The sequence below is a fragment of the Papio anubis genome, chromosome 12 (genome assembly GCF_008728515.1).
Source record: "Papio anubis isolate 15944 chromosome 12, Panubis1.0, whole genome shotgun sequence".
Taxonomy (NCBI): domain Eukaryota; kingdom Metazoa; phylum Chordata; class Mammalia; order Primates; family Cercopithecidae; genus Papio; species Papio anubis.
Genome location: NC_044987.1, coordinates 103,171,898 through 103,189,549, shown reverse-complemented (window position 1 = coordinate 103,189,549; position 17,652 = coordinate 103,171,898). Strand labels below are relative to the sequence as shown.

Below are 17,652 nucleotides of genomic sequence, written 5' to 3'. Positions count from 1 at the left end.
CCCTCCCCCAGGCCTCGGGGGCTCTCCCGGTTTGGGGGAACCGGGCGAGGCAATGCCGCAGGCCCGGGGTCAGAGGGGGTGGGCACTTGGAGCCGCCGCTGTGGCCAGGTCTGGAACTTCTCAGACGGCTGGTGTCAGCGCCAAGTTTCACCAAATCCAGGTCTGCGGGCTCCTCCCCCAGGACCCCCACTCGCTGTCCCTCATGCCTGTGCTCCCGGAAAGGCACTGGGTGACCGCACCCGTGACTTTCTCTGGGGGTCCGAGTCCCAGACTCCCCTCAGCACAGCAGAGCCCTCCCTGCCCACCCGCGGAAACGGCCCCAGGTGGCGCCCCCTCCCCAGTAGCCAGCAGGGCGCCAGGGCTGAGCCGGCCATGGAGGGGAGCGGGCCCGGCTCGTTATACAGTCGCGGGGGCTCCGCGGCAGGCAAGGGAAGCCGGGGCCTGAGGGCAGCCCGGGCCCTGGCGTACGGCAGGGGATGACCCGGGATGGGGGCAGCGGGCGGCGGCTCAGGGAGTGGGCCGGGGGCCGGTGTGCGCGGGCGGGAAGGGGCCTGGGGCCGGGAGACCACCGCTCGGAAGATGGGGCCGGGAGAGGCGGCCGTCGCAGCGCGGAGGACACCGGCGGGGAGAGGCGAGGGCGCGGGGCTGGGCGCACGGACGCCAGAGTAGAAGCTCAGGGGGCGCGGGCGGGAGCGGGGGCGGGGACGCCGGGGTCGGGGGCGGTGCGGGTTTGAGGGGAGGGGGCGGGGCGGGTCCTTCCCTGGGGGGTGGGGAGAGGGGGCGGGGGCCCATGTGACCGGCTCAGACCGGTTCTGGAGACAAAAGGGGCCGCGGCGGCCGGAGCGGGACGGGCCCGGCGCGGGAGGGAGCGAAGCAGCGCGGGCAGCGAGCGAGTGAGCGCGCGGCGGCCCCCGGTCCTCCCGGCCGCGGCCGATCTGGGGGCTGGAGGCGGGGGTGGGGGTCTGAGCTGCGTCCTGGGCTCGAGGCGTCCCCCGGGGAGTCGCCTCTCGGCGGTGCGTCCGGGCTAGCGGCGAGGGGCCGCCCCAAGTCTTCCCACCGCCGCCACCCTAGCAGCCCGACTTGGGGCCTAGAAAGTGGGGCACGCGGGGGTGGGAGGGCCCTGCACGCGGCCCCCGGTGGGGAAGGGGACGGGCCAGGGACTCAGACTCGCGCTTTCCCCCCAGGATGCAGCACCGAGGCTTCCTCCTTCTCACTCTCCTCGCCCTGCTGGCGCTCACCTCCGCAGTGGCCAAAAAGAAAGGTGATGGGGGATGATCGAAGGAGGGCTGGGGACGGGCAGGCGAGGCCCCGCCACCTCTGGGCTGGGCCGCCTGGGTTCCCAGCCTGGAACCCCAGGAAGGCGGCCCCTGAGGGAGTCTCCCCGTGCCCCCGTCCTGAACTCTGTTCCCCGCGCGTTGTAGACAAGGTGAAGAAGGGCGGCCCGGGGAGCGAGTGTGCGGAGTGGGCCTGGGGGCCCTGCACCCCCAGCAGCAAGGATTGCGGCGTGGGTTTCCGCGAGGGCACCTGCGGGGCCCAGACCCAGCGCATCCGGTGCAGGGTGCCCTGCAACTGGAAGAAGGAGTTTGGAGGTGAGGCGGGGCGCAGGCGGAGGGCAGGAGATGGGGGCACAGCCTCGCCGAAGCCTGGGCAGACCCTTGGAGGGACGGCCGCGGGGCGTGCAGCGCTGACCCGGGCCGCTCTCCCACCAGCCGACTGCAAGTACAAGTTTGAGAACTGGGGTGCGTGTGATGGGGGCACAGGCACCAAAGTCCGCCAAGGCACCCTGAAGAAGGCGCGCTACAATGCCCAGTGCCAGGAGACCATCCGCGTCACCAAGCCCTGCACCCCCAAGACCAAAGCCAAGGCCAAAGGTCAGCGAGAGGAGAAGGGGGTGGGGCTGTCCCAAGGGGTCTGCTCCCCCCCTCTCCCGCCCCCGCCGCCTGTGAGGGGACCATTCCAGGTTAAACCTTAAGTTTTGAGTCCTGGCCAATAGCTTCCTGACATCGCCTCACTTGGCTTCCCTGCCTGGAAAAGTCTAGAGATGGGCACTACAAGAGGGGCGGCAGGTGATGCTGGGGACATAAATCTTCCCTGGCCCAAATAGGGACCAACTCAAGCTACTCCATTGGAGCATCTGGCTTAGGACCCAGGGAAAGTTGTCCTGGAACGGCTTGCCTTTGTCAGCTCTCCAGCCACGGGCAGCATCTGGTCAGCTCTGCCCTTTCTAGTGTTGGGAGGAGGTCACAGCCCACCCTGGGCCTCTCAGCTCACCCCTGACTCAGCTCAGCGAGGCCAACAGGGCACGGGTGAATCTGCCCGCTTCTCAGGTGAGGAGGCTGACGCTGTCCAGGGCTGCTGTGACCAGGACCGGAACTGGAAACTTGAAGGTTTTCTGATCCCAAGTGGAAATAGGAAGCTGGGGGTGTCCGATGTCCACATCACAATGGCGGCCCCATCCCTTGCTTCCGGGTCAGCTGATTGGAAACCACTAGGGGGCAGAATCTTCTCCTCCTTCCCTGATGCCTGGGTGTTTGTGGAGCCCGCGGTCTGCAATGGGTCGGCCTGTTGATATGGTATTAATCTTTCTTTCTTGTTTTACAGCCAAGAAAGGGAAGGGAAAGGACTAGAGGCCAAGCCTGGATGCCAAGGAGCCCCTGGTGTTACATGGGGCCTGGCCCACGCCCTCCCTCTTCCAGGCCCGAGATATGACCCACCAGTGCCTTCTGTCTGCTCGTTAGCTTTAATCAATCATTCCCTGCCTTGTCCCTCTCACTCCCCAGCCCCACCCCTAAGTGCCCAAAGTGGGGAGGGACAAGGGATTCTGGGAAGCTTTAGCCTCCCCCAAAGCAATGTGAGTCCCAGAGCCCGCTTTTGTTCTTCCCCACAATTCCATTACTAAGAAACACATCAAATAAACTGACTTTTTTTCCCCCCCAATAAAAGCTTTTCTTTTTTAATATATAAAAGCCCCTTCCCAAGGAGTTTGCTGTGGAAATGTGTTTGGGAGTGGGAAGGTGGGGAGAAAGACCAGGCTGTAGGGACTGGTGGGTTTCAGGGGGCTGGGGGCTTGGTGGTGGGTGCTCTCCAGAGCTCATGGAAAAAGCAGAACAATTACGAAAATTTCTTCCAGGGCCCCCGAAAGGGTGCCCGCCATCAAGTCGCCTAAGCCTCTCGGTCCTCATCTCCCCCAGGGACCAGGGCTGGGGAAGGAACCTGGCTGACTCACTGGAACCACCGCACCCATCTCAGCCTCGCCCAGTCAAAGGTCTTTTGATCCAACCCACAGCCAATCAGGAAGGTTCTACCCATTGGAGGAGAGCAGATGCGGGGGTTGCGTGCCTACCTCACTGCCCACCTCCCCCTTCCCACTGTCAGGGAAACCCGAGTGAGCCACCAGGTCGACCCCTTTCCTCTTGCCTGTGTGACCCAGGCCTCCACCCTGCAGAAGCCAGAGGGTGAGAGGTTTGAAGAGGGCGGATGGGAATACCGCCCACCACAGCCTCACCCTGACTCGATGTGTGACCTGGGACAGCCTTCTAAGGCCAGGGCCGCAGGGGGCTGTCTTCTGAATAAGCCGACCACTCTCAGCTCAGCCTGGGACCGGAGGAGGCCAGACCTCAGTTCCTGAGAGAGAACCCCTGACCTCCCAGCTGCCCCATCGTAATGTGACAAGGGCAGTGCTGCTGAGGTTGGGGGGACCTGGCCTCCACCATACCCACCCAGAACCTGGCTAAGTAGCTGCAGCCAGAGAGTTCTGCCCCTGGAGTGGGATTTGGGGAGAGGGGGCTGAGCCTACATGCAGGGTGCAGGGGGGCAGAAAGCACCGATTACAGCAGAATGGGGGACTCCAACCCTTCTACTCCCATCCCAAGCCTCCTTTTCCAAGCACTGGTCCCTCTGTTCCTCCTGAGGGGCCCTGGGCTTCGGCCCCCGTCCAGATGTCCATTCTCTCAGCACTGCTGATGGCCACAGTGGGGCAGGTGCCCACCCAGGCCAGTGCCCCACAGCTCGCGGAAGCAGGGCCACAGAGGTGGGCCAGGCAGCCCCAATTCAGACATTCCCTGGGGTGAGCCTCCTCAGCCTGAGCAGAGAGCTGGTCTCTGAATGCAGCCAGAGCCTCTTCTGAGCTTCCTCCTCAGCAAACATGAACACGGAATGGTGCCTGCAACTCTTCCCCACAGCAGGTGAGCCGTGTGGTCCCCCAGCAGACGCACGCAACACCAGCACCTCCTAGGGCACTCCTGCCTGCCTACCTGGCAGTGCCAATGTTCCGATACTGGCACAGCAGCAGGTGCCGGAAGGTCTTTTTAAAGGTGGCGTTGCACAGAGCATAGCAGGCAGGGTTGATGGTGCTGTTGACGTAGCAGAGCCAGTAGCCAATGGACCACACTGTGTCAGGGATGCAGCTCTGGCAGAAGGTGTTCACCAGGACCATGACGTTGTAGGGCGTCCAGGTGAGGATGAAGGCTAGCAGAATGGCAAAGATCGTTCGTGTCACTTTGCGCTCCCGGGCCGCCATCTGCCGCTTCTTGCGCACCTGATTGCGAGCGATGCTGGCGAACTTGCGGGCCACGTTGGCCGCAGGGCGCATGCCAGCAGGCGTGGCAGGCACAATCTCAATGGCTGTCACACACTCATTGCCTGTCTGCTTTGTCACGATCTGGATCTTGGACCATTTGGAAGCTGGGTTGAGGGCCCGCGGCTGCAGGGAAGGGGCGGGCATGGCGGGTGTGGTGGCCTCTGTGGTGGACAGCTCTGTGGCTGGGCGTTCCTTGGTGTTCTGAGTGGCACTGCCTGAGCTGGACTCATTGGAAGTGTCCTTGTCAGTCATGGGGCGTGGTGGTGGTGGCAGCGCCGGCGGGGGGGGCCTCCTCCAGCTTGCCGTTGCGCAGCTCCTCCCGGGCGGCCTCCCCGGGTGGGGGCTTCTTGACGCTCTGCTTCATTAGTGGGCTCTTGAGGAAGGCCAACGTCTTGGCTTTCTTCTCCTTCGGGCCTTCGGGCCGGTGCTTGTGGACTCGGCTGCGACTGGCCAGGGAGATGTGGATGTACAGCACCGTCATGATGACCACAGGCAGGTAGAAGGCAGCGATGGCTGTGCCGAAGGTCACTGCTGGGTTGGACAGGAACTGGATGAAGCACTGGTTGTCGGGCACTGTCCTCTTGCCCACCACAAACTGCCAGAACAAAATGGCAGGCGCCCAGAGCACGAAGGACAGGACCCAGGCAGCGGCAATCATGAGGCCTGCCATCTTGGTGGTACGCCGGGCAGGGTAGGTGAGGGGCTTGGTGACGCAGAAGTAGCGGTCAAAGCTGATGATGAGAAGGTTCATGACGGAGGCATTGCTCACCACGTAGTCCAGGGCCAGCCACAGGTCGCAGACCACAGCGCCCAGGGGCCAGTAGCCCTTGATGATGTACACGGTGTAGAGGTTCATGGAGAAGGCGCCTATGATGAGATCAGCACACGCCAGGCTGAAGAGGAAGTAGTTGTTGACTGTCTGCAGCTGCCTGTTGACTTTGATGGACAGCATCACCAGGATGTTGCCCACGACAGTCACCAGGCTCAGGGAGCCTGTCACCGTGGCAATGAAGACCATTTCCACCGTCTCGTAGCGATTGTGGGTTGATGACGTGACCAGGCGCACGGACTGATTGCCCGAGCTGCCATTGACAGGTGTGAAGTTGGCCATGTTGGTTGTCAGGGGTGGGTAGGCCGTGTCTGGGGAGGAAGGGGAGAGAAAAGTATGAACTGCAGAAGGGGATGGGGGGAGTCATCTGGAGGCACACTGGCATCAAGGTGACAGAGGGACACTCCCTGGCAGAATGTCTTGAGAGAACTCTGTCCCGCCATCCCGCATTTGCCCAGTCATTCAACATTAATTGAGCACCTACTACGTGCCAAGCCTTGCTCAGGGTGCTGTGGCTACAGAAGTAAGACACACATGGCTCCCTGCCTCCTGGGGGGAGACATGCAAACACGTGAGCCACAAAAGAAAAAAAGGCAGGGCGACGGGAGAGTGAGTCAGAAGGCAGGACAGCCATGACTCCTTGCTGGGTGATCAGGGAAGGCCTCACCCATCAGGTCATCTGGGTGATGGGGAGCCAGCCACAGGAGGAGCTGCGGAGAGTGGCCCTGCCAGGGGCAGTGGCCACAGCAAAGGCCCGGAAGCAGCACAAGGCCTGGACAGAGGCCAGTGTCAGGGGAGCTCAGGGAAGCAAGAGGAGGAGGAGAGTGGTCCCAGAGGCCCACCAGCAGTGGGTAATGACTTACCCACTCAGTCATTTCTTAACACCTGCTCTCCAACCCCTGTAGAAGGCACTGGGACAAAGGCAATAATAGGGGTATCTATGAGCACCTAACACTGATGGTCTACTAAGTGCCAAGCACTTCTGACACTTGAAAAAAAGCGTCTATTTATTTATTTATCTATTTATTTGTAGAGACAGGGTCTTGGTATGTTGTCCAGACTGGTCTAGAATCCTTGAGCTCAAGTCATCCTCCCACCTCCTGAGTAGCTGGGACTCCAGGCACCACCATACCTGGTAACACTTTTTATAGTGTTAACTCATTTCATCCTCACAACAAACCTATGAGGTAGATACCATTTTTTTTCTTTACTACGTACAGTTGGGGAAACTGAGGCACAGAGCTGTTAAAAGCCTGACGAAGGTTTCACAGCTTCTTGCATTATACTGCTGGTGGGGATGTGTGCGGGGTTAGATGGTGAGAGGAAGGCAGTCCCGTAACTAAGAGCTCTGGCTGAGGGAGGCCAAAGAGCTCGAGGAGCCAGAGGGCTTTGCAGGGGACCAGAGATGGCGCCTGGAGCTGGGCACCCCAGAGAGGAGGAGAGTCCCTGCAGAAGGGGCCTCGGGAGGTACCTGCCACTGTCGCATCCCCTTCAAGGAGCCCTCAGCTCCAGCCACAGGACATGCAGCTGGGAGGGAGGCAGTGCAGGGGTCACTAGGGGTTATCAGAGACCCCTGAGGCCCAACTGGGGACCCATGAGGTAAAAAGATTGTCCCAGAGGGAAGAGAAGGGCTGCCAGGGCCGCCCTTTCCCTCCGCAGTCCACTCCCCACACCAGCGGCGCCCTAGCTGGAGTCCCCACCACAGGCCCTTCCCTGAGCCTGCCCTCCCTCCCACCAGTCTCCTCTTAGCTCTCCTCCCCCTCTTCCTCTTCCCTCCATGTGAGGGAGGCCCACGCCAGCTCCGAGTGCCAGGGCAGCCGCTCAGCCCAGCCTCCTTCACACCCGCCAACACACACACCGCTCCACAGACGCACGCGGGCCCATCACAGCCACGCCAGCCCAGCAGGCATGGTCGGATACGCAGTGCTGTGCGTCTGTGTGTGAGAGGAAGAGAGGGCGCGGCAGCCGGCTGTGGAGGAAGGAGGACTAGCCTGCAGCCTGGGCTCCAGCTCTGTGGCCATAGACAAGCCACTGTGCCTTCCTGCACCTCTTTCTCATTTGCAGAATAGAGAGGATCCTGTCCTGGGAGATCCTCCCCAGCAGCTATAGGGATTAGCACCTAAACTTGATCTCTATACATAAACACAAAAATGTACTGCAGGCTGGGGCCAAGGGTCAGGGTAACGGCCCCAAGTCTGACCCCAGCCCTTCTATTCCACCATCGCAGATACAGACCCAGCCTCCTAGCCTGATAGTTCAAGTTCTCCTCTTCGAAATCCTTGGTTCGTAGGAGGAGAGGCTGAGAGCAGGTATTGTCACCCCCAAGGTCACACAATGAGTCAAGGGCAAAGACCAGATACTGCCCTCTCTCGGGGTCCCTGACAACCCCATTTGGCTCTGAGAGCCTCTGAAATAGAAACTCAGGTGTCACTCTCTGCCCTGTCCCCTCCAGCACCAGGAGGCTGCCCTCCCGCAATCACTCACGTGCAGGAGGGGACAGGGCAGGCACGAGCAATCAGTCAGCCAGCCCCAAGGAAGCTCACTTTAGCCTCCCAGGGCAGGACACAGGCCAGCAGGATGATAACAAACGGGGCTAGAAGTGCAGAATGTGGAAACATAATAGCTCTTGTTTATTGAGTGTTAACTGTGTGTCAGGAACCCCTCTGAGCTTTTAATATAGATTATCTGGTTTAATCCTTACAACAGCCTGAAAAAGCAGGTATTATTAGCATCCTCATCTTACAGATGTAAATATCCTCTTATAGATGAGGATAATATTAATCAACTGGCCCAAAGTCACCAGGTTAGGAAGTAGGGGAGTGGGCAGAAGAACCCGGAAACCTCCTTCTTAAGTCCAAGGTACTACTGCTCAGAGTTGACCTCCTGCCTCCGCTCCCCTCTACCCGAAAACCACACAACTGAGGGACTGTCCAGGTGAGGCTTGGGTAGGGTCCCCTCACATTCCTGCTGGCTTCTCCTTAGCTTTCCCAGAAGACAAGCGATGATCTTGTCTTCTCCCAGATCCTGGTGGCCGGGCTGAGCCGGGACCACTGGACGGCCTGTGGTTAAGTCCTGCTCTTGGCCCGCGTGAGGGAGCTGCCAGGGCGAGGCTCAGCGTCTCCCCGACTCCCGACTCCGCCCCGCCCCAGCTGTCGTCTTTTTGGACACTTCGGGGTCACCCGCAGACATTCCGACAGCAGCCCTCTCTGGCGCCTTTCCCTGGAATCCAGATGCGCCTGGATCTGGGGAGCGAGCCGCCGCCGCCAGGGCTGTGCGCACCGCTAGATGGCAATGTCGGTCCCTGGTGCCCGCTCCGGACCTAGACCGTGCGGCCGCCGTTGGCCACCGCCCCCAACTCCAATACGACTGCGAACCCAGAGGAGCCCTCAAGCAGAGCCTCCCGGGGAAGGGACGTGGGTTCCCCTCGCCAGGCCCCGTGGGACGCCGCCCCAGAGCTGCCCTCGGCTCCGCGCGGGGTTCTCGGGTGGGAAAGTTGAGGGAGCCCGGATTCCACCCGGCACCCTGCGAGGAGCGTGTGGGCGGGAGCGCGAGTGCGAGTTCTGTTTGTGTGTGCCTACGGGGGAGCGCGAGTAGACGCTAGTAGCTGTCTGCATGTGCGTGTGTGTGCGCACGGCCACGCCTGGATACCAGTGCGCCCGTGAGAGCGCGTGAGCATGCCGCGCCGTGTGGACACGTGCATGTGCATGCGTGTGCGTGCCTAGGGTGCTGTGGCCGGGAGGATGCACACGGTTCGGGTGCCTCTACACCTGTGGACTTGCATGCACAAGCAAATGCAGGGCAGAGAATGGGTGACCGGTTACATTCCAAACGCCCCAGCCAGGAGACTCAGCCAGACCTTAGCTGTCCGCCTGAGCGCGGAGAGGGTCGGGCCAGGAGCCCGCGTCGGTATTGCACCTGGCCTGTGGGTGAAGGGTCGTGCGGATGAGGAGGCCAGACTACTAGGGGCTGCGTGCGACGGGCCACCTAACTTTGGGACGCCGTCTTAGCCCGGTGCCCAGAGGTGTCCAAGTCCTTAAAGATGTGGCAGAGTCGCAACCTCTGACTGACATCTGTCGTGGGGCCTCTGCGAGAGTCGCCCAACCCAGCCTTGAGGGACACCAGGCAGGCTCAGCTCTGCGTGCCCCTAAGACGAGTTATTGCCAAAAGCAGCCCAGTCTCGCGGCGAGAGGGCACCGGCAGTGCATCCACAAGGCGGAGGCCTGGACGGAGCTCGGGTCAGGCGAGTGCAAGACTCTTGTCTTCGCTCCTCACCCTGCACCCTACCCCAGAGGCACTTTCTAGCCCCCCTGACCAAAGTGGGCACCCAGTTTCTCACGCTAGGGTCGGGCGGGCCTCGAGGGCCGGGTTTTCCTGGGCCATCTGGAGGCTCCTCCATGTCTCCGCTGTGGTCGAAGGAGCCCTGGCTCTCGGGTGCCCCGCCCTCCCTCCAACCCCCTAGCACGCAGTTCCTGCAGCCTCTGGGCGTGGGCACTGTGCTTTTCCGAGTCCTCGACACCCCTCTTCCCCGGGTGAGACCGGAGGGGGTGCTCCGGGCGCCCGTGGGGTGGTTTGGGGTGTAGGTCTTCGGTTCTTGGGCATTCACTCCATGGCTCTGGGAAGGCTGTGGTCCCTGGATCTGTCCCTGGGGCGGGAGAGGAGACTCCAGAGTTCAAGGGAGGGAGAGGCGAAGATTTGGCACCGACATTGTGCCCAACACTTCCGTTGCGGGGCGGGAGGAGGGGGCCTGGAGCTGGAGGACCCCGGCTTGAAGGCTGGGCAGCAGCAGGGGGTAGTACCGGAGTGGGGGAGGGGTGTCGGGGAGGGCAGGGGTGTTTTCCGTCGGGGCTCAAGGTCGTAGATGGAGGACTTCAGGGGCCGGAGTGGGCTGGCAGCGCGGGGTCAAAGGGGTGGAGGGAGAGGGAGGGCGGGGAGACGGCGGGAAAAGGGCTCTTTGGGGCTCCAGCGCCTGGTGCCCTGCAGAGCCGCCAGTGGGAGGGCTGGAGTACCGGGTCCCACCCCCGACGGCTGTCCCTGGCTCCGTGGGGGCTGTGGGCGGGCACTCCTCCGCCCCCGACATCCTGGATGCCCACCCCTTCCCACGGGCGCACCCGGGCGCACCTGGAGAAGCCTCTGAGAGCCCCCGGCCTTGCTTCTAGCTGGATCCCCCAGCCCCGGCTCACTGCCGCTCCCGGCACCGCGCTCGCCCCGGGGGGTGTCTGGCGCCCTGTTCCAGTCGAACCCACCTCTGGGGAGCCTCAGAGCGTCCCGGGGACCTGCTTCCTGCTCTTCCCGGCGAGCCCCCCGCCCCCGCGCCGCCGCGGAGCCACTTACCCGCCGCCTCTGCCCAGCTCCCCTCACGCCAGACAGACGGCGGGACGGACGCGCGGCCCCGCGGGCCAGCGGGGCAGGCGGCCCGGCCGAGGGCCGGGGGCGGGGACGGGGTGTCGAGGGGCGGCCCCTGCTCCGCCCGCAGCTCCCGGCGCTGTGGCTCCGACTCGCGCTCACGCTCGCACTTTTCCCCGAGCCGCGTGATGTCACGAGGAAGCAGCCAATCGTGGCGGGGCCGCGCCGCCCGCCCCGGGCCGGTCACCCGGCGGCGACGCGCGGGGGTCAGCACCCGAGGCGTCGGAGACCCCGGCGGTCCGCGCCCCTCTCGGGGCCGGCCTGCAGCTCCCCGCCCGGGCACAGAGGGCGCCGCCCACGGCCAGCGGCGCAGGGGAGCAGGGGGCGCTGCCCTCCGGGGGGTGGGGGTGTCCGCGTTGTCATGGGGACGCGGCGCCCCCTCGCGGGCTGGGGAGGGAGCTGGCAGCCGGGTCCGGCCGCTCTCCCGCCTCCGCCCTGACCGTACTCCCGGGACCCTGAGCTATTTTCGCGCCTCTCCGGGACCTCAGCGCCCTGCGTGGCCCCACTCGCGGTTTGGCCGCGAGGCACAGGAGTCTGACCCCAGCGGGAGGCTACGGGTGGGTGGGGCGGGCTGCGCCGCCAGGGATCCGTCGGGGCCGAGGTCCGGGAGCTCCAGCCGCGCCGCTGCGTGCCGGCCGGGCCGCCCGCGAGGAGGGGGGCCGTCGGGGCCTGGGGAAGCGCAGGAGCGGGTGGACCGGAGGGGGTCGTCCGGGGATAGAAGAGCCCACCGCGGACCACTCGCCCGCACCCGCTCGGCTCCCTGCTTGGCGTTCCGGGCCGGGAAAGGGGCGCGCCCCCGCTCTCCCAGTCCCGGGATGGGACGCGCTTCCAGTCCAGCCGCAGCCTGGACCGTGAGTTCACCGCCGCCTGTGAGGGACAGTCGGTTGCCCAAGGTCGCCGGGGCCGGAGCCCGGGACAAGACCCCGGAGAGCGGGCAGCCAATCTCAGAGGTCGCTAGGAACCGCAAGGGCGGTAGCCTCAGGACACGGGGCCTCGCCCAGGCTGGGCCGACATTGGGGCGGCTTCAGCACCTCGGAGAGCTCCCCGCGCCCGGGCACAGCGGCCTCTGCCGCCTGATCCCGCTCCAGCGCTTCTTCCTCCGAGAGCGCCCTTCCAGGGGGCTGCCGGGGTCGGACGCTCCCCACTGCGCCCGGGACCGAGGCCTGTAACCCCAAATTCTGATCGCAAACATTTGATTAACCTTAAGACGTCTGGTTTCTTCTCTCGGGGAAACAACTCAAGACCCTCCCCCGAGGGCCGGAGGTGGTGAGGGCGATTGCCAGGGCGGCGGTGGAGGAGAGGCAGGAGCCTCTTGGCAGAGAAGGGGAGGGAACTCGAGTAGAAGCCAGCGCTGTGGGGCTTTTGGTGTGGGGTTCTCCGCGCTGAACCCGGAAGTGGAGGTCGGGTCCCCAGAGCTCGCGAGCACGACGGCTGGAGTTGGTCGGAATTGGGAACTTCAGGGCTGGGGTTGGTTGGCTAGAGTAGGAAGCCATCTTCTGTTGTTACATGAATGATTGGGTCTCCCAAGACCTCATAACTGGGGTGAAAGAAGCACTACTGTTCTTGCCCCACTTCACAAATAAGGAAAGTTGGTTCATAAGACCCTAAGACGGCAGTCCTGCACTTGTTCCACTGCCATATCCCTCCCAGAGCCCAGAAGAGTGTGGTACGCTTAGGAGGTGAGGGTTGTGGAGGAGGGAGGCACATCCTTAAAACAGTCAGATGAGATAACAAGCAAGGCCAAGGGCAGGAGGCTGCAGACACCAGACACACCTGACATGCCTCCAGCTACTGACCCCAGCTCTTCCAGAAACTGGCAAAGTCACTTTAATTTCTCCACAATCCCTCTTATGAAGGGGCTTTTGACCTCCCTCAATCTCCCAACCCCAAGAACCCACGGTGGAACCCTGGAGAGCTGAATTGGGAACAAGGGGACATGGTGGTTTCTCTGCTCTGCTTTTGATGCCACTAGGTCAGCAGACAAGTAACATAATTTTTCTGAACCAATTTCCTCACCTCCAAAAGGGACTGTCCCTATCTTTGCCCTGGTGACGCCACAACCTTGTGATGTGTGAGGGGCCTGCAAAGGTTTCACCACCAGAGAGGCTCTGTTATTGGGCAAGGGCTTTCTAAGGAAAGGGGCTGGTGTGGGGACAGGGAGGTGTTGACAAGGGCCTCCAATGGGGGGCAGGGAGGTCAGGGAGGGTGACTGGCACCATCCAGAGACAGCAGAGTCAAGGCCTGGCAGGTCCACATTTGGACCCTCTTGGCCGGGTGGTGGCTCACGCCCATAATCCCAGCACTTTGGGAGGCCGAGGCAGGCAGATCACTTAAGGTCAGGAGTTTGAGACCAGCCTGGCCAACATGGTGACACCCCATCTCTAGTAAAAATGCAAACAAAATTAGCTGTGTGTCGTAGCACACACCTGTAATCCCAGCTACTCAGGAGGTTGAGGCACGAGAATTGCTTGAACCTGGGAGGCGGATGTTGCAGTGAGCCAAGATTGTGCCACTGCACTCCAGCCTGTGAGACAGAATGAGACTGTCTCAAACAAACAAACAAACAAACAAAAAACCCAAAAAACAAATTTGGACCACTTCATCCCTAGGGGCCTTGCCATACCCTTTTCTCCAAAGCAACATAACAAGTCAGGGTTCCACTGTTTCTCCTACACCTTGTCTTCCTTCTGTAGAAATGACAGTGGCTGAGGTGTGTGCTCTGGAATCATACACTACCTGGTTCAAACCCTCTGCCAGTTGTGTGCTCTGGGTAACAGCAGTAATGACCTCAAAGAGTTTTTGTGAGGATTGAAAGAATGCACATTGACTCCTGGCACGTGGTTTACATTAAACAAATTAACAAGACCCATTATCAGACCAAGGAATTATTCCTCCTACGGGTGGTGGGGAGAGGATGTGGGGCAGTGGGCTCCTTTCTCCTTCCATCCTTCAATGCTTAGCTCAAATCCCACTTTTTGAGACAGAGTCTCGCTTCTGTCACCCAGGCTGGAGTGCAGTGGCCGGGATCTCAGCGCTCACTGCAGTCTTCGGGCCCCGGTTTACTTATCTTTCCTGCCTCAGCCTCCCGAAAGGCTGGTCTACAGGCTCGCCACCTCAAGCAAGGTTTTAGTAGAGACGGGTTTTCACTGTGTTAGCTTGTGATGGTCTCACTCCCCTGACCTTGATCCGCCTGCCCCGCCTCCCAGTGCTGGGATTACAGGCTTGAGCCACCGCCTGCCTTTTGGCATAGGGTCGGCGGGCGCCTCGCGCCTGTAATCCCAGCACTGTGGGAGGCCAAGGTGGGCAGATCACCTGAGGTCGGGAGTTTGAGACCAGCCTGACCAACAGAGAAACCCTGTCTCTACTAAAAATACAAAATTAGACGCATGTGGTGGCACATGCCTGTAATCCCAGCTACTACAGAGGCTGGGGCAGGAGAATCACTTGAACCCGGGAGGTGGAGGTTGCGGTGAGCCAAGATTGCGCCATTGCACTCCAGTCTGGGTAACAAGAGCAAAACTCCATCTCAAAAAAAAAAAAAAAAAGAAATAGAGTCTCACTTTGTTGCCCAGGCTGGACTTGGACTCGTGGGCTCAAGTGGTCCTCCTGCCTCAGCCTCCAAAGTACTTAGGGACTACAGGTGTCTAAATCCCACCTGCCCTAACCATCTGTGTGCTCTCTGGGCTTGAATGATTCCAGAGTACAGAACTAGAAGTAACTTTGAGGTTGTGTAGTACAAGCCCTGCATCCTAACAAGGGAAAGTGAAGCCCAGAAAAGGCAAATGGCTTGCCCAAAGTCACACAGCTAAGTGATGTGTCTTTCAGTCCAGAGTCCACTGTTATACATAATTTTCTAGAAAATGAGAGTCTTCCTAAATCTTGCCATGATTTTGTATTTCTTGCTTGCCAACTTATCTTTTGGTTTTGTCTCTGTTGGAGCAGAACCTGGAATTCTGCGTGCCCCATGGCATCAGGGACAGATTTGGGCGCACAAAACAAACAAATAAACAAACAAAAACCTCAAAAGTACGTGCTACTGGCAAAAAGCCCTGGTACTGCTTGGATTTTCCATTATAGCTCTTGAAGACTTGGGGCAAATATCCTTTTCCCACTTGAGACGGAGTTGCGCTCTGTTGCCCAGGCTGGAGTGCAGTGGCACGATCTTGACTCACCACAACCTCTTCCTCCCAGGTTCAAGTGATTCTTGTGCCTCAGCCTCCCCAGTAGCTAGGATTACAGGTGCGAGCCACCACGCCCGGCTAATTTTTTTGTATTTTTAGTAGAGACGGTTTTCACCGTGTTGGCCAGGCTGGTCTCAAACTCCTGACCTCAAGTGATCCACCCGTCTTGGCCTCCCAAAGTGCTGGGATTACAGGTGTAAGCCACCACGCCTGGCCAGCTGGAAGCTTTCAAGCAGTCAAAACCCAAGAATAGAGCAGGCCTTTTGGCCACTGTAGGGAAGACACAGTTAAGGAAGACCTTAACAGCTAGCAACTGGCACTTTGCCTGCAGATAGGACCAAGCCCCACCGCCTGCCTGGCAGGCTGGACACCTGCTGTGCGTGATTTCCCAGGAATGGGGGGGATCCAGCTTTCTGGCCAGTTACATCGCTTCAGGCCTGTAGTCCTGGGTGGGAAGCTATTAGGATGAACAACCTTCTGTCATTCCTTCCTACATACTCACCCGGCCACTGGAAGGTGGCCCCAGTCTGTAGCAGGCCCCAGGGAAGCAGGAAGTTGTGGCGTACAGAGAAGTGGTATGAAGCAGAGGTGGCAGCCCTCACCTGACCAGTTCTGGCGAAGGGGTCAAATGGGTCCACTGCACCCCACTAGGAGAGCACCAGAAACGGAGCCGGGGGAGGGTGGGCCTGGCCCAGTTCAATGCCCCTCACTTCCCAATCCCCACCCCTCCCCCCATCCTCCGTGGAAATAAGAGAGAGGAGCCTGGCGAGGGGCATGTCATCATTTTAATGATGTGATCTTTGGTGTTTCCCTCGTTAGCTGTAGACTATCCCCTCTCCTCCCACCACAATGTTTCTATGATGAGTTACAAACAGAAAGGAAATCACATTTTCATACTAAAAACAAAATGATCAGAGCCTTGATTTCTCCACTAGAAACTACACGTACAGTTAAGAGTCCACATGCAACACCTTAAATCACAGACTGAGACCTCACATTCTGACCTGGAGTCTCCTCCCCTTCCCCAGCCTTGGGCTAGCTTTGGCCGAGGCTCAGGTAATACTGACACCCACAGACGCTGCTCTGAGGGCCTTGGGGGGAGGAGGAGACTGGTGGACAAGCCCTGGGGGCCGGCCAGCCTACACCCCCCACTCCTGAGTGAGGACCTGCCCACTGTCCCTTGACCCCATCCTGTATCAGGCAAGCAGGCTGCCCCCTTACCCCACAGTAGTCCCCCATTAGTAAATGCCGAAGTCCCTGTCCTCAGGAATCTGGGAGCCTGGCCCGACCCCTGTTGGTTTCAGTGGGGTAAGACGATGAAGAGAGGCTGAAGCTCTGGAAGGCTCAGAGTTGGAGGTGGTTTCTGAGGGCCAGGCCATTCCTCCTGTTTCTGGGCTCCTGGTGGCTCTGCCCACCCAACAGGTGGACAGGGCAAAGCTGCCTCGAGGGCCTCTGTCCAGGATGATTGGCCCAGATCTGGAAGACTGTTCACTCTCTAGAGGCTCCCTGTCCAGGGCTGAGTCCCCTGAGCCCATGTTACTAGGAGAAAGTGGGGTGTCTGGCAGGATACCCACTCGCTCCTCCATTCACATTAAGCCCACAGTGTGGCTCTCCTGGGCTCCATGTCCTCGAAGGTTCTAGTTCCCCGAGGCAGGCCTTGCCCATTCGACTGTCTCGTGCCCACTGACTGACCTCCTCTCCACCCCGACCCTCCTCCTCCTGTTCCCTGATGCAGCCAGCAGCTCTTCCGCACGTCCAGTTCCCAGTCAGCTGTGAGGTCCGGTTTCTGCTTGGCGGTTTGAGGGGAGGCACCAGTGCAATGTTTGTCTCTACCTGTTCCGTGGTTCTCCCCTAGGGCCTGTAGAGTGCCCCCTGCTGCTGCCACCATCCGGAAGGTGGTTGTTGTTGGTCAAGTCGCAGTGGAGGGTTGGTCCCTCAGCGCTGGGAAGGGAAACAGGAACAGGGACAGGGGAGGAGGAGGGTAAGGGTGGTGGGGTTGGCTCCTGCCCAGGGGTACCAGGCTGGTCCCAGGAAGCTGTCCGGGGGCTTAGGCCTCGCTCTGCCAGTTGCCCGGGCTCTGGGAGCAGTCCCCGAGAGGTGGAGGGCTGGGGTGAGGAGGTGCAGGCGGCACCAGGTTCAGTGCCCGTCTGAGAGCTGCGGTGAATGCGGTGGCTGACGATGATGTTGTTGCCGAAGCCGCCCATGGAGGCCATGGTGGTGCTCTGCTCCCGCTGCACCACGGCTGTCATGCCGCCCTCTGCCATCAGCCTCTGGATCCTGCTGAGTGCATCTTCTCCACTGGCACCATACTCTGATCCCTCACCTGGCAGGTACAAAGCAGAAGAGAGAGTGAATTGGCTGCTGGTCTGGGCCTCTGAGGCAGGTGGGCAGCCACTGGTAGCAGCTGGGGGATTCTTGGCTAAACGCAGGATAGAGAAAGACTCCCTCCATCACTGTGAAAACCAGTCCGAGTCTTGAAAGCTAGACAAATCCCCCAAAATGATCACAATCCATACTTCTGTTTTCCTGGTGGGGAAACTGAGGCCTAGAATGGCCAGTTAAGAGGCAGCACTGGCCTAGAAGGCAGCAGGTTGGCCTCAATGAGCTCTCTCAGTACCAGTGGCAGCTTAGCGTGCAAGGAGGCAGGTTCAGACAGCTGG

The 17,652-nt window shown here is 60.7% G+C and overlaps 3 protein-coding genes across 12 annotated transcripts in view; 1 reads left to right on the top strand and 2 right to left on the bottom strand.

Annotated features, from left to right (window-relative positions):
• Positions 1 to 6: 6 nt before the first annotated feature.
• MDK (midkine) lies at positions 7 to 2,973 on the top strand. 4 transcript variants are annotated; one of them, XR_001894782.3, is made up of 5 exons: positions 7 to 160; positions 1,185 to 1,261; positions 1,422 to 1,589; positions 1,710 to 2,327; positions 2,602 to 2,973. XR_001894782.3 is itself a non-coding variant. In XM_009186198.4 (5 exons), exons 2-5 carry the CDS (start codon positions 1,186 to 1,188, stop codon positions 2,625 to 2,627), a joined length of 432 nt encoding a protein of 143 aa, XP_009184462.1. In that variant the 5' UTR covers positions 43 to 160; position 1,185; the 3' UTR covers positions 2,628 to 2,973. The 4 variants fall into 4 exon arrangements, 2 of the variants coding, with proteins under 2 accessions (XP_009184462.1, XP_009184463.1); XM_009186198.4 differs by having other exon boundaries at positions 43 to 160; positions 1,710 to 1,871; XR_001894783.3 differs by lacking the exon at positions 7 to 160 and adding an exon at positions 773 to 893.
• On the bottom strand, positions 2,922 to 10,732 carry CHRM4 (cholinergic receptor muscarinic 4). Its single transcript, XM_003909970.2, is given in 3 exon segments — positions 2,922 to 4,864; positions 4,866 to 5,719; positions 10,652 to 10,732. Coding segments are annotated over 2 exon segments (1,440 nt in total). The 5' UTR covers positions 5,691 to 5,719; positions 10,652 to 10,732; the 3' UTR covers positions 2,922 to 4,249.
• Positions 10,733 to 15,759: 5,027 nt separating this feature from the next.
• Positions 15,760 to 17,652, bottom strand: part of AMBRA1 (autophagy and beclin 1 regulator 1) — a 197,457-nt gene continuing 195,564 nt past the window's right edge. For all 7 annotated transcript variants that reach the window (XM_009186174.3, XM_009186175.3, XM_003909963.4 and 4 more), the window contains one exon: positions 15,760 to 17,315. In XM_009186174.3, coding sequence (XP_009184438.1) covers positions 16,822 to 17,315 — 494 coding nt within the window. In that variant the 3' untranslated portion in view covers positions 15,760 to 16,821. The remainder of the gene's footprint in view (positions 17,316 to 17,652) is intronic.

Coding starts and splice junctions, on each gene's coding strand:
- MDK (XM_009186198.4), top strand. CDS start 1,186: ATGCAGCACCGAGGCTTCCTCCTTCTCACTCTCCTCGCCCTGCTGGCG. Junction 1,262..1,421: donor CGCAGTGGCCAAAAAGAAAG/GTGATGGGGGAT, acceptor CGCGCGTTGTAG/ACAAGGTGAAGAAGGGCGGC. Junction 1,590..1,709: donor CTGGAAGAAGGAGTTTGGAG/GTGAGGCGGGGC, acceptor CTCTCCCACCAG/CCGACTGCAAGTACAAGTTT.